The sequence below is a fragment of the Trypanosoma rangeli genome (genome assembly GCF_003719475.1).
Source record: "Trypanosoma rangeli strain AM80 chromosome Unknown Tra_15.4_contig_00036, whole genome shotgun sequence".
Lineage (NCBI taxonomy): Eukaryota > Euglenozoa > Kinetoplastea > Trypanosomatida > Trypanosomatidae > Trypanosoma > Trypanosoma rangeli.
This window is the reverse complement of record NW_021705780.1, coordinates 26,464-41,413: the sequence shown is the minus strand read 5'-3', so window position 1 is coordinate 41,413 and position 14,950 is coordinate 26,464. Positions and strand designations below refer to the sequence as shown.

Sequence of the window (14,950 nt, the reverse complement as noted above, 5' to 3'; positions counted from 1 at the left end):
ACGGCTACACTCACTCCTCTATGGACCCGTGGCGAAGGGAGGAAGTCAACGACCGCCTCCAATGCGAGTGGCAACTCTTTTCATTTTCCTTTCTCTTTCTCACTGTATCCCTCTCTCTGTCTAATGCTTCTGCAAATGTGCTTTTGTAGTTGCCCTCCCCCACGCGATCAGACGCACACGCTTTTTCTCTCTCCCTATTTCTTCCTTAATATTATTTCCATTTTTTTTTTCATTTTTTGGGTGGCTATACCACTGCAGAATTGTTCGGGTGGAGAGCGTGGCTGTCTCTTTTTTGCCGCACACTCACACAGGTGTATATACATATATACATATAGGCTAGAGCAGTACACAAGTAAATCTCTCTCTCTCTCTCTGTGTATCTCGTTTTTACTTTTGTTTCCAAACTCGTGTTTGTTGATTGCGTAGCTTCATTTGTGCTGTTGTAATTGTTGTTGTGGCCACGCAGGGTCCGTGCTGGTGATTGACCGGGGCTGTTTTTGGGTGTTGCCTGCGCAGTGGCAAGAGGCATACAACAAGGAGGAGAAAGAGGCGGACGTCGTTGGTGTTGTTTGCCTTCGGTCTCCAGTTTTTTGCAGAAATGGAGGGCCATCACCATGTGCGCTCTGACGCACGTCACATGTACGTCTTTGCCCGCATGAAGGACTTTTTTGCCTGCGGGGACGTTGAGGTTGCGGACCGTCTTACGCAGCAGCTTGACAAGAATTTCGTTGACGGCTCCCCAAACTTTATGGTGGTGCACGACATGCTGGAGGGCCGCGGCGCCAGCACTCTTCTCTTCACATATCAGCCCGATCCAAATAACGAGGAGAAGACTGAGGATGTTCTCGTGGTGCTTAATCCAATGAAGGAGAAGATTCCGTGCCTTGTCAAGCGCTGCGTGTACATTATCCGCCAAGACGACGGCAGGGCGATAAGTACGAAGGACCCCACGCAGGTGGTGCAAGAGCTTTTCATGGGATCTCTGGACGCCAATATTCTGCAGAGCTACGAGCACCTCCTCATGGAGGTGTACACGCCACTCTTCAACAAGCTGGGGAAGTGGGGCAAGAACTCCATGGCGGAACGCAACCAGTTTATCGTGCACCTCCTGCGGTACGCGGACCGTGTGTCAGAATTGCAGCAGATGAAGGGGGAACGCTACGAGCTGGAGCCGGTGGATGCGGAGACGTGGCAGCTGCTGCAGCGGGGTGGGGTGAATAAGCGGGGGGGCATCAATGACCCTGTGCTTGTGCACAACCTCGTGACGACGGTGGAAGGGTGGATTAAGGTTTTGCAGAGAGTTGTGCAGCAGACGCCGAACTATGAAAACGAGCTGAATGATGAAAAAGCAGGCCCAAAGACGGAGATTTCCCTCTGGAAGAATCGCTTGGCGAAGCTGCACCTTGTGGAGGAGCAACTTCAGTTGGTTGAGGCTTCCCACGCCGTGCAGTACTTGCGGGAGGCAAAGAATCCTTTGTTGCAGCGCTGGACGGAGGTTGACGTGGCACTCACCGATGCCTTAACTGAGGCTCGCGAGAACGTGAAGTACTTGCGTTCACTAGACAAGTATCTTGATGTATTGTACTCTTCTGACATCTCGCAAATTATCAGCATCCTCCCAGCCCTTATTGCCAACATCCGCATGATGTATACAATCGCCCGCTACTACTCCAAACGGGAGTGTATGACGGCGCTGTTCTTTAAGGTCACGAACGCGATTGTGCTGTCGTGTAAGGCAGCCATCAACCCATCCGGGGTACGCAGCCGCATCTGGGAAAGTGGGCAAAACCCCGACATGCTGAAGGAAATTTTGCGGCAACTGCAGCTGAGTGTGGAGTGCAACAAGGTCTACAATGAGGAGTACAAAAAGTCGCAGGAATTGCTCGCCCGTAAGGATGGTAAACAGTTTGACTTTGACGAACTGAAGTTTATGGGACACTTTAATCTCTTCACGAAGCGGGTGGACAAACTCAGCAGCGTGTTCAGCACGGTGGATCAATTTATGAAACTCAAGGCTTACCACATTGAACAGATGGAGGGACTCATCCCCCGTTTTGAGGAGTACTTGGGGCATCTGCGTGGCAAGACCACCGACATCCTCGACATCCACGACAACAACAAGTTTGACGTGGAATTTAAAATCTTTGAGCACCGCGTTGCGGAGCTGGAGACTTCGATGCAGGTGGCAATTAACTCTTCTTTTGAAAACATCACCTCCACCGACAACGCACTGCAGCTTCTTGCGAAGTACCAGCACATTCTCAAGAATGAAGCCTTTGCTGTGGACCTGGAGTCGAAGTACCTTGTCATCTTCTACAGCTACGGCATGGAGCTGGAGAACGACCAGAAGACGTACGAGCGCTACAAAACCGACCCCCCAGTCGCACGTAACATGACGCCGGTGGTGGGGGCAATCAGCTGGGCGCGGCAGTTGCTACGTCACATCAAATCACCCATGGACAAATTTAAGACAAACCGCACAATCATGGCAAACACAAAAGACAGTAAGAAGGTGATTCGTACGTACAACAAGGTGTCGGTTGCATTGATAGAGTTTGAGGCCATTTGGGTGGATGCGTGGAAGCGCTCAATTGAGTCCAGTAAGGCTGGCCTTAACGCAACGCTGCTTGTACGCCACGAAGGCCGCTTATTTGTGAACTTTGACGTGGAAATTGTTCAACTCATTAAGGAAACACGGGCGATGATGCTGCTTGGCGATATCGACGTGCCGGCGTCTGCGAAGACGGTGCTGATGCAGGAACAACGGCTTAAGACGTTTTACAATGAACTGACGTATCTTGTGCAGGAGTACGAGCGGGTGGTGGGTCGCCCGGGTGGGGCACGCGGTAAAATTGTGGGCATAACCCGTGCTCTGTTGCAGCCGAACCTTGATGCCCTTGACGCCGTCTTTCTTCCCGGTGAGACCACGCTGACGTGGATGTCGATGAACGTTGACACGTACCTCGAGCGGGTGCAAAATGCCATTCAGGAGATTGACAGCATCGTGACGAAGGTGAACGACATCATTCATCATCGCATTCAGGTGAATCTGAAAGTTATCTCCTCTACGCTGCTTTTAAACATCTTTGAGGATCACTTTTCACTCGATCAGTTCGTGCAGGTGCAGGAAAAACACATTCGGCAGCAGTGCGAGGTTATGGATGTGAGGAACCGTGAGGTTGAAACTGCCGTGGGGGACGTTATTGCGGCTATTCTTGGCAGCCAGGGGAAATCTTACGACCTCGCCACCCTTGACAGCGAAACCCGCGATAAGGTGACGACGCTGAAGGGCCACTTCAACCGTCTCATGTTCAAAGCCGTCCTTACTAGCACGACACGTTCGTTAAATTTGCTGAAGAAACGTGTTGGGACACGCAACAATGTGTCGTTTCTCTTTGTGGAGAGACCCTTCTTTGACCTGGACGTGCAGCTGATTAACGCGGAGCCGTACGTGTTTCTCAACCCCTCGCTGGATGAGGTGCAGAAGGCGATCAACCAGTGCGCCACAGCGGTGTTATCGTGCAGCAAATATATGACACTGTGGTCCGACCTCGGCGACGATACCCTCTGTTTTTTTGAGGAGATTGCGAAGAACAAGGAGGTGGTGAAGGTGGTGCTGCTGCTCACCGGTGGCGTCTACGGCCTCAAAAAACAGGTGATGGAGTACCTGAACCACTTCCGCAAGTACGAGCACCTCTGGAAGGATGACAAGGACGTAGTGTACGAGGCGTTTTGTGCTGGGCAGCCGACACTGGACGACTATGAGCGTGTTCTGCGTGACTACGTAGCTCTGCAGGACGAGATTGAGGGGTTGACGCCAGTCTTCAACATTGGCAGCCTTTCCTTGCAGAACAATAACCTTAAGGCTGATCTGCTGCGGAGGACCGCGGAGTGGAAGGATCTCTTTTCACATAAGCTGCATGCGAAGGCACAGCTTGAGCTTGATGCGCTGACTCACAAGATGGATGAGGAAACGCATCAGTTATCGCAGCCAATTCCGGATCAGGAGAGGTTGGAGGACCTGCGTGTCCTCATGGAGACGCTGCAGGAGATCCGTGAACGTGAGTCTGTTGTGGAGTTCCAGTTTTATCCTGTCCAACAGGCGTATGCACTGCTGCAGAGGTTCAATGTAAGCATCTTCAAGGAGGAAATTGATCGCGTAGAGGACATTAGATTTAAATGGCGTAAGCTCCACGCGCAGGCAGAGCGTCGCTCTGATGAGATCAATCATATGCAGTTCGGATTTAAAAAGGGTCTTACACAAGAAGTACAGAAGTTTGGTGCGGAAGTCATCTCCTTCCGTAACGACTACGATGCCCATGGACCTATGGTGGAGGGACTGAAGCCGCAGGAGGCGATGGAACGACTTAAACGATACCAGCGGCAGTTTGATGACAAGTACCGTAAGTGGTTGACGTTAATGGCGGGCGAGGAGCTCTTTGGTCTCCCGGTGCACAAATACCCAGAATTGGTGAAGACTAAGAAGGAGTTAGAGCTTCTAGACAAGCTGTATACGCTGTATATTAACGTGCTGCAAAAGGTGGAAGGCTACAATGATGTGCTGTGGTGCGAGCTTGACTTCGACGCCATCGCAGAGGAGGTGAGTGTGTTTGTGAGCCAGTGCAAACGTCTGCCCAAATCACTACGAGACTGGGATGCGTACGTGGAGCTCAAAAGGATCCTTGACGATTTTATGGAGTTGCAACCGGTGATTCAAGAGCTGAAGAACCCGGCGGTGGTGGAGCGACACTGGCAAGAGATTATGCGGGTGACGGGGCATAAATGGCGGACGGATCCGGATTTGTTTAAGCTGCAAAACCTTGTGGATGCGGACCTGCTGCGTGTCGTGGACGAGGTCATTGATATTGCGAGCTCCTCCGTGCGAGAGGCGGAGATAGAGACGAAGTTCCGTGCGCAGGAGGCGCTATGGAAGGACCAGGAGTTGAAGTTTTCCGAGTTTAAACACCGCGGTCCCATCATCCTCAAGGGTGACGACACCACCACCAAGCGGGAGGCGTTGGATGAGTCCTCGCTCGCCATCAACTCCATGCTATCCTCCCGCTACTGCGCCTTCATGCGGGACACCATACAAGGCTTCCTGCACAAGCTTGTCCGCGTGAGTGAGATTATCTCCTTGTGGGTCGAGGTACAGTCCACATGGCAGTACCTTGAGGCGGTGTTTGCGGGTGGTGACATTATGAAGCAGCTGCCGCAGGAGGCGAAGCGGTTTGCTATGATTGATAAGGCGTGGCAGAAGATCATGAATAAGGCGAATGAGTTGCCCAACGTGCTGGAGTTCTGCTACGAAAACGAACTCTTGCAGAACCTGCCAAACTTAAAGGAACAACTCGACGAATGTCAGCGTAAACTCTCACTCTACCTGGAGCAGAAGCGGAACCTGTTCCCGCGGTTTTACTTTGTCTCCGACACGGTGTTGCTGGAGATCTTGTCCCAGGCAAGTGACCCGCAGTCGATTCAGCCGCACCTGGCCTCCATCTTTGACGGGCTCTCCTCGGTGCGCTTTGAGCGTGTGAAGCCAAAGGAGGCGGGAGTGCAGCCCTACTTCCAAATTGTTGAAATGATCTCTGGAGAGGGCGAGTCGCTTATGATGCGGGAGCCGACACCGTGCGTCGGCAACGTTGAGGACTGGCTGAACCGCCTCTGCGCCGGCATGACTGCCACGGTGCGGGATGTTGTGAAGGCGAGTGTCACTGAGCTGGGTACCTTGCTTGGCAACACCAACTACCTTGGCACCATCATCGAACGCTACCCGGCGCAGGTGTCGTTGCTTATGCTTCAGTTCTTCTGGACCGCGGATTTGACGGAGTGTATCGCCAAAGGCGTAATGCGGGCACGTGGTAGGGAGTCCACCTCCTCACGCGCCAAGTGCGACTCCGTGAAGAATTACCTGGTCAACCTGACGACGTCGCCAGACTTGGAGCGGCAACCATTGCGCATGCGCACAAACGTGGAGACGCTTATCACAATTCAGGTGCATCAGCAGGAGGTGTTTATCGAGCTACAAAAGGCCTCCATCAAGGAACTCACACATTTTGATTGGTTGAAGCAGGCTCGTTTTTACTACAAACCCGAGCGTGACCTCACCATTATTTCCATCGCCGACTCAGATACGGAGTACTGCAACGAATACCTGGGCGTCAAGGAGCGTCTCGTTATTACACCCCTGACGGATCGCTGCTACATCACCTTATCTCAGGCGCTTGCAATGTACATGGGTGGCGCACCCGCAGGACCGGCTGGCACTGGCAAAACGGAGACGACGAAGGATCTTGCCCGCACGTACGGTAAGTTTTGTGTCGTGTTTAACTGCTCGGATCAGTTGGATCGTCATGCGATGGGGAAGATCATCCGTGGCTTGTCCCAGGCAAATGCATGGGGGTGCTTTGACGAATTTAATCGCATTGACCTGCCTGTGCTCTCTGTCGTGGCACAACAGGTGAGTTGCGTCCTGCAGGCGCTGAAACAGCACAAGGACAAGTTTGTTTTTATTGATGGCCAGGTGACAAACCTCATGCCGGGTGTCGGCTTCTTTATTACGATGAATCCCGGTTACGCTGGGCGACAGGAGTTGCCAGAGAATCTCAAAATCCTTTTCCGTGGTGTGACCATGATGATTCCCGACCGCCAAACTATTATGAAGGTGAAGCTTGCGTCGCAGGGTTACAGCCTGGACGACCTGCTTAGCAAGAAGTTCTTTACGCTCTACAAACTCTGTGAGGAGCAGCTCTCCAAGCAGCGTCATTACGACTTTGGTCTCCGTAACATTCTCTCTGTGCTGCGTACCGCCGGTGCGGTGCTGCGTCGCAACCCTGGCAAGGACGAGGAAGATCTCTTCATGCGCACCTTGCGTGACATGAACCTATCAAAGCTGGTCTTTGAGGATATTGAGCTCTTTGACTCTCTTCTACACGACATGTTCCCTGGACGCCAGTTTGTTAAGGGCACTCACCCGGAGATTGAGGGTGAACTCGCCAATGTGATTAAGGAGAAGGGACTGCAGCAGTGGACCCCATGGGTGAGTAAGGTGCTGCAGCTCTATGAGACCAAGCTGGTTCGCCACGGCATCATGGTCGTTGGCCCCGTCATGTGTGGTAAGACGCAGTGCTACGAAGTGATGACAGAAACGCTGAGCCGCACCACGGTGCCGCACCAGCAACTTCGCATGAACCCGAAGGCCATTACGGCACCCCAAATGTTTGGTCGCATTGACGTCTCAGGGGACTGGCACGATGGCGTCTTTTCCTTTCTCTGGCGTACAGCTGTGCGTAGCGCGAAGAAGCGAAATATTTGGATTATCTGCGACGGTCCCGTGGACGCCATTTGGATTGAGAACCTGAACACCGTGCTGGACGACAACAAACTTTTGACCCTGGCGAACGGTGATCGTATTCAAATGACAGACACCATGAAGTGCTGCTTTGAGGTGGAAAATTTGGCAAACGCCTCGCCCGCCACCGTGTCCCGCGCGGGTATCATTTACATCTCAGATGTGATTCTAGGCTGGAAGCCCGTTCTGGAGTCCAAGCTGCGTGCCACAGCAAGTGCAGATGGGGTTATTTTGCCCTCCGATGTGCTTATGCCGTGCAATCCGCTTCTGGTGGAGAAGCTGATGCCCCTCTTCATGCCGGCGGAGGGCGCGCCGCTGGAAAGCACGCTGACAGCGAAGGTGGCAGAGTTCTACGAGAAGGAGTGCGCCGTTGTCATGAAGACGTCCGTGGCGCATCTTGTGATAAACGCCTTCCACCTTGTTGTGGCGTTCGGGGAGGAGGTTGGCGACGGTGTGGCGGTGAGCGACGACCTGGCGCTGAAAATCTTCTGGTTCAGTATCGCGTGGGCGTTTGGCGGCATGCTGGAGTCCAAGGACCGCGTAAAGTTCGACAACTTTGTACGTCAGCTCTACGACGGGTTGCCGCCTGTCTTGGACGGCCTTGTGTTTGACTTCTCGCTGAACTGTAAGACCGGGTGTTGGGAGCACTGGTCGGTGTTCCTTGAGAAGTGGAAATACCCGGGTGACGACAAGTTGGACTTTGCGACGCTCTTCATCTCAACCACGGACTCTGTGCGGCTGCACTTCCTGGCTAACTGCAACTACATTCAGAAGCGGCCAACACTGCTGATGGGGGTGAGTGGTACGGCCAAGACCGTCACGATGGAGAAGCTGCTGCTGAGGATAAAGGCAGGGTCTGAGATGTCAAACTTCCGCAAACTGAACTTCTCCTCCATGACGACACCGCAGAACTTTTACAACGCGCTGGATGACATGACAGAGAAGCGAATGGGTTCGACCTTTGGGCCAAAGAACTGCGAAACACTCACCGTGTTCATTGACGACATCAACATGCCGGAGGTTAATGAGTGGGGAGACCAGATCACAAACGAGATTGTACGGCAGGTGGTGGAGTCTAGCATGGTGTACGACTTGGGTTTCGTTGGTCGTCGCAAGGAACTACGCGGACTTGTGTACATGGCCGCCATGTCACATCCGTCGGGTGGCAAAAATGACATTCCGAATCGGCTTAAGCGACACTTCTCTGTGTTTAACGTGCCGCTGCCAGAGGAGAGTTCTGTGAAGCAGATTTTTGGAATTATTTTTGAAAGCCGTTTCTGTAGCGACAGTTACTCTCGCGGGGTGCAAGATATCTCTAAGATGTTGACGCAGATGTCCATTGACTTTTGGCGCACCATTTCAAAACGCATGCTACCCACCCCGGACAAGTTTCATTACTTCTTTAACTTGCGCGACCTCTCACGCATCGCGCAAGGCGTCATGATGGCTGGTATGTTTTACGACCCAGACCGCCCAGAGAAGCGTTCCAGCAGCAAACCGTGGGAAACGGTTACAGATGCCGTGACGCTAGTGCGGATATGGAAGCATGAGTGCTCCCGTGTCTTCAGTGACAAATTGAACAGTGTGCCGGACAAGCAGTGGTTTGACGAGCACCTGCAAGAGTGTGTGGCAAGGCACTTGTCGCAGACGCCATACAGGGATGTTATTGACCAGGTCCGGGAACCGATGTACATGGCCAACTACCTGCGCGACCCCATTGTTGATCCTGACACTGGCGAGGTGGTAGAGCCAGCCCCGCGTATCTACGAGCCGGCCCTGTCTATCGATATGCTGCAAGAACGGTTACTACACTATATGCAAACCCATGATGAGCAGAGTCGTGTGAAGCAGTTAAAGCTTGTGCTTTTTGAGGCCGCGGTTAAAAATGTCTCACGTATTTCACGTGTACTATCCATGCCACGCGGTAATTTGTTGTTGGTGGGTGTTGGTGGCAGCGGCAAGCAGTCCCTCACCCGTCTCGCGGCATACGTGAACAGTCAAGACTACGCCACGTTGTTGCTGTCAAAGGGCTTCGGTGTGAATCAGCTTTTTGATGCCATTCGTGAGCAGTACATCGTCGCGGCCACCAAGCGCCCCGTCACGATGCTGTTCACCGACAACGACATTAAACAAGAGATTTTCCTTGAGTACATCAACTCATTTTTGTCCAATGGTGAGATTGCGGGTCTCTTTGCTTCTGACCAGCGGGACTCCGCCATCAATGACATACGCCCCATTATGAAGAAGGACCCGTTTGTGAAGTTTGACGACATGAATGAGGTGCTGTGGAATTACTTCATCAACCGTGTGCGGGAGCGGCTGCACTTTGTTCTGTGTTTCTCACCCGTTGGTGACAAGTTTCGCACACGTGCCCGCAAGTTCCCGGCCCTTGTCTCCACCTGCATCATCAATTGGTTCTTCCCATGGCCCAAGCAGGCTCTTCTCGACGTCTCTTCACGTACGATCCAGTCCTTTGAGATGGCAACGGATGAGAAGCACAAGAAGTCGCTGGTTGAGTTCATGGCGGATATTCATTCCCTCATGTTGGAGAAGTCCGAGGAGTACCTGACTCGCTACCGCCGCTCCGTCTACAGTACCCCGAAGTCGTACCTTGGCTTTATCGATTCTTACACCAGCGTCTACAAGAAGAAGTTTGACGAGCTTAACGAGGACGCCAGCAAGATCAACAAGGGTCTGCAGAAACTGCACCAGGCCGGTGAGGATGTGCGGATGATGCGAACTCAGCTGCAAGAAAAGGAGGTGCTGCTGCAAAACAAACGTAGGGAGACAGATGCCTTGGTGCGTGAGATTGAGATACGCACCGCGGAGGCCGAGAAGAAGCGGATGGAGGTAGAGGTTGTCAAGGAGACGGTGGCACGTGACGCCGCTATTGTGGCTGAGGGCGAGGCGGAGGCAAAGAAGGACCTCGAGGCGGCCGAGCCGGCTCTGTTGGAGGCCATTGAATCCCTAAACTCCATCACGGCGAACGACTTTATCACTTTGAAGAAATTGGCAAATCCGCCGGCTCTCATTAAGCGTATTTTTGATGCGGTGTCAGTACTGCTGCACCGTCCACTGCTGCCGCCGGCTGCGGAGGAAGTGAAGGGGACGCTGTGGATCACCGACTCTTGGGACTTTAGTGGCCGACAGCTCGCCTCAGACTCCGGGACGCTTGACACGCTTCGCTCCTTTGGAGAGAACCAGAAGGACTACATCAACGAAGAGACATGTGAGCTGCTGCTGCCGTACCTCTGGATGGAGGACTTTACGCAGGAGCGGGCCCGCAAAGCCTCTGGTAACATTGCCGGCTTGTGTACCTGGGTGCGGAGTATGTACAAGTACATCAACATTGCGAAGATTGTGGCACCTAAGCGGGAGAAGCTGCGTATTGCGACCATTAAGTTGCGGGTGGCAAACAAAAAGAAGGAGGAACAGGAGGAGGAGCTTGCGCGGGTGACGGCCGAAGTGGAGCGCTACAACTGTCAGTTTGCGGAGGAGAACGCGAAGAAGCAGGCACTTGAGGATGATGCCGCCCGCACGAAGCAGCGCATGGACAGTGCGAATGGCCTTATTGATGCCCTCTCTGGTGAGCGCGAGCGGTGGACGCGGCAGAGCAACGAATTTAAGTTGCTTATTGAGCGGCTCATCGGGGACGTTGCGCTAAGTTGCGCCTTCATCTCCTACTGCGGCCCCTTCAATTCCGAGTTCCGCCACCAGCTGCTCTACAAAAACTTCTACGTGAAGTGCCGAGAGTTGAAAATCCCCGTGACCTCCGACATCAACGTGGTGAAGTTTCTCGTCGACGAAACGACCATTGCCGACTGGCAGCTTGAGGGGCTGCCAGCAGACGACCACTCCGTGCAGAACGCCATTATGATCACAACCAGCGCGAAGTTCCCGCTGATGATTGATCCACAGGGGCAGGCGCTGAATTGGATCCGCCGGCGCACCGAGGGCCAGGACTGCAAGCTGTGCCAACTGAACGACCGTACATTCACCATGCACCTGCAAGAGCAGCTTGACGCAGGTCGTCCCCTCCTCATTGAGAACGTGCCAGAGGAGATTGACCCGATGATTGACCCCGTGTTGGAAAAGCAGGTAGTGCGAAGTGGCAAGTCAAAGATTATTCGCATCAACGGTGAGGAAATGGGCTACAACGACAATTTCAGGATGTTCCTCACCACCAAGCTGCCAAACCCCAGCTTCACCCCTGAAATGTTTGCCAAGAGTCTGGTGATCGACTTCACCGTGACAATGGAGGGACTCGAGCAGCAGCTCCTCTCGCATGTCATTGGCCGTGAGAAGGTGGAGCTGAACGAGGAGAGTGCGAAACTGTCTGAGGACATTAACTGCAACGAAAAACGTCGTAAGAATCTGGAGGATCGCTTGCTGAAGCAGTTAAGTGAATCGCAGGGGAACCTTATTGATGACGTCGCCCTCATCCAGACACTGCAGGAGACGAAGGATGCCTCTGCGGAAATTGCAGAGAAGTTAGCGACTGCGCTTGAAACGAAGAAGCGTATTGCGGGTGCATGCGAGGAGTACCGTCCAGTGGCCACGCGTGGCGCTGTGCTGTATTTCCTCGTTGTGGAAATGTCGCTTGTGAGTAACATGTACCAGACCTCACTCATGCAGTTTGACGGCATCTTTGACGGCTCCATTCAACGCTCCGAGCATCACCCGGTCACCGCCAGGCGTATTCAGTGCATCATTGACTTCCTCACCATGTCCGTATTTAAGTACATCGTCCGCATGCTCTTCTCAAAACACAAACTTTTGTTTGTCCTGCTGATGGCTTGCAAGATTCAAATGAAGGCGGGACAACTAGACTCCACTGCATTTGACGTCTTTTTGAAGGGTGGTGGTGTGATGCAGGTGGATCGCTCGAAGCCGTTTTTGTGGCTCAAGGATAAGGCGTGGGCGAGCGTGCTGGCCCTCTCCGAGCAGGTACCACGATCTTTCAAGCAGCTTCCCGACCTCATTATGCGCAATGAACAGGCGTGGCGCCAGTTCATTGACTCTGACGTTATTGAAAACTTGACCGTCCCAGACATCCATGAGAAGCTGGACCGCTTTGATCATCTTCTTATTGTGCGTGCCTTGCGAGAGGATCGTACGATGCTTGCCGCCAACCAATACGTTGCCCATGTCCTTGGGAAGGAGTTTGCGGAGCCGCAGCAGCTCGACCTTCACGACGTGGTGGAGGAAACAAATGGCCTGACGCCCATCGTTTTTCTTCTATCGCAGGGCTCGGACCCAACGACCCTCATCGAGGCGGCGGCTAAGTCGCTGAAGAAGAAGATATTTCCCATTTCCATGGGCCAGGGGCAGGAAGAGGCGGCTATGACCATCGTGAGCAACGTCTGGGCTAACGGTGACTGGGCCCTGCTGCAGAACTGTCATCTTGGTTTACCGTTTCTGCTGCAGCTAGAGGAAAAACTACGGCAGCAACAGCTACCGGGTGGGAAAAGTGTGGAGATCAACGAAGAGGCACGACTGTGGGTGACGACGGAGCCATACAAACTATTTCCTATCGGACTGCTGCAGATGTCTATCAAGTTAACCAATGAACCGCCGCAGGGGATTAAGGCTGGCCTTGTGCGGACTTATTCCTGGCTGTCGCAGGACTACCTTGAGATGTTCCGCCGACCAGAGTGGAAACCAATGCTCTTTACGCAGTGCTTTCTACACTCTGTTGTAGTGGAGCGGCGTAAGTTTGGTCCTATTGGTTTCAGTGTGCCGTATGAGTTTAACCAGGGCGACTGGACCGCCTCCGTGCAGTTCCTCATTAATCACATGACAACCATTGGGGAGAGTCTCAAGAATTCGGTGAATCGTGACACCGTGTGCTACATGGTGGCAGATATTCAGTATGGTGGGCGTATCACCGACAACAACGATCGTGCACTTTTCAAGGCCATTACAGAGTTCCTTTACGATCTCCGCATTACCAACCCTGACAAGGTGCGAGATACGAAGCCTGTGAATGAGGCCAAGTTACCCCCTGGCACTAATGTCAACAGCGGCAACGCCTTCACGGGTGGTGAACGAATGGAGTTTTCACCTGGTTACGCCATTCCCCTTTTTGACGACATCAACAAACACCGTGAGTTTATTCGCGAAACCTACCCGGATGTGGACACGACCGAAGTATTTCAGATGCACTCCAATGCGGATATTACGTACCGCACACGGCAGGCTCAGGAGGCGCTTACCACCATCCTTGACATCCAACCACGCGACGCCGTTGTGCAAGGCGGTATGACCCGTGAAGAAAAGGTGTTGGGCATGGCAGACAGTTTCCTGCGGCAATTACCGGAGCACTGGGCGGTGGACCGCAAGTTGTACCTTGCCGATCGCCAGCCCCTTTCTATCTTCGCTGGACAGGAGATTGACCGACTGAGCGTCACCATCCGTGTGATTCAGCAGACGTGTACGAACCTGAAGCTGGCGGTTGCCGGCACCATCATCCTCACGCCAGCGTTGCAGGATGCGCTGGACTACCTTTACGCCGCGCGTGTCCCGCCGTCGTGGGTGGCGGTGGGTTGGCCGTCGTCAAACATATCCCTCTGGTTTGGTGAGGTTTTGCGCCGCTATGAGCAGCTCGACAGCTGGGCTCGCAACGGCCGACCCCCGGTGTATTGGCTGCCGGGCTTCTTCAACCCGCAGGGATTCTTGACCTCCGTGCGGCAGGAGATTACGCGTAGTCACGCGAACGAGGCGGTGCCGTGGGCCCTCGACAAGGTGGAGACGCGAACGGAGGTGCGCTCCTCCGAGTTCCGCTTGAACCAAGAGCCGAAAGCGGAAGATCTCAAGACAGAGCGGGGCGAGGTTGTCATCTACGGCCTGTACCTTGAGGGGGCCATGTGGGACAAGTCGAACAAGCGTCTCAAGGACTCACCGCCGGGCGACCTCTTCCGTGAGCTGCCCATGCTTCTAATCTCGGCCATAAACCGAGACGCCCCGCAGCAGGTGTTAAACGCGCCCACAAAACCGGGGCAACTGAAGGAGAAGCATAAGAAGCAGGAACACTACCGCTGCCCCGTCTACAAGTACCCGACACGCTCCGACCTGCACTGGATCTTCGACGTGAACCTCCCTGTAGCGGAGGACGACGCGTACTGGCGCATGCGCGGTGTTTCCCTGCTGGGATCCACCGACTAAAATACACAGGCATGTGCAGAGTCATGAAGAGAGTGGAGAGCACCGCAAAAGAAAAAAAAACACTCTATGGAAACAATAAAAGTAGCGAAAGATGCGGTAGATTTTCTTCTCTCACGCTTTTTACTGGCGTAGACTTGGAGGAGAAAATGATAATACTACTTGTAAAGAGAGAGAGAAAGAGAGACGGGAGTGGATTGAAAGGAAAGTGAGAGAGACTGTCAACGGCGAGAGACGGCGAAAAACAAAATAAGAAGAAAAGGAACAGGAACACGTATCCGCCGCATTTAATGTGAACAAATTTATGTAAATGACATTCCGTGGGGTCCAATAGACTCACCACCAAACAACTGAACGGTTGTTTGCTGAAAATGTATCTCCCATCCACATTCCCAAGATGAGATTAAATCTGGAGCCATGAGGGTCACACAAACACGCACA

At 53.2% G+C, this 14,950-nt stretch overlaps 1 protein-coding gene across 1 annotated transcript, besides 3 other annotated features; it reads left to right on the top strand.

Annotated features, from left to right (window-relative positions):
- Positions 1 to 75: 75 nt before the first annotated feature.
- Positions 76 to 122: a sequence feature (A-rich).
- Positions 123 to 357: 235 nt separating this feature from the next.
- Positions 358 to 383: a microsatellite.
- Positions 384 to 598: 215 nt separating this feature from the next.
- Positions 599 to 14,512, top strand: TraAM80_01734 (dynein, axonemal, heavy polypeptide 5; the record flags this gene model as incomplete). Its single annotated transcript, XM_029378765.1, has 1 exon — positions 599 to 14,512. One exon carries the CDS (start codon positions 599 to 601, stop codon positions 14,510 to 14,512), a length of 13,914 nt encoding a protein of 4,637 aa, XP_029241383.1.
- Positions 14,513 to 14,677: 165 nt separating this feature from the next.
- Positions 14,678 to 14,727: a microsatellite.
- Between the last annotated feature and the right edge of the window lie 223 nt (positions 14,728 to 14,950).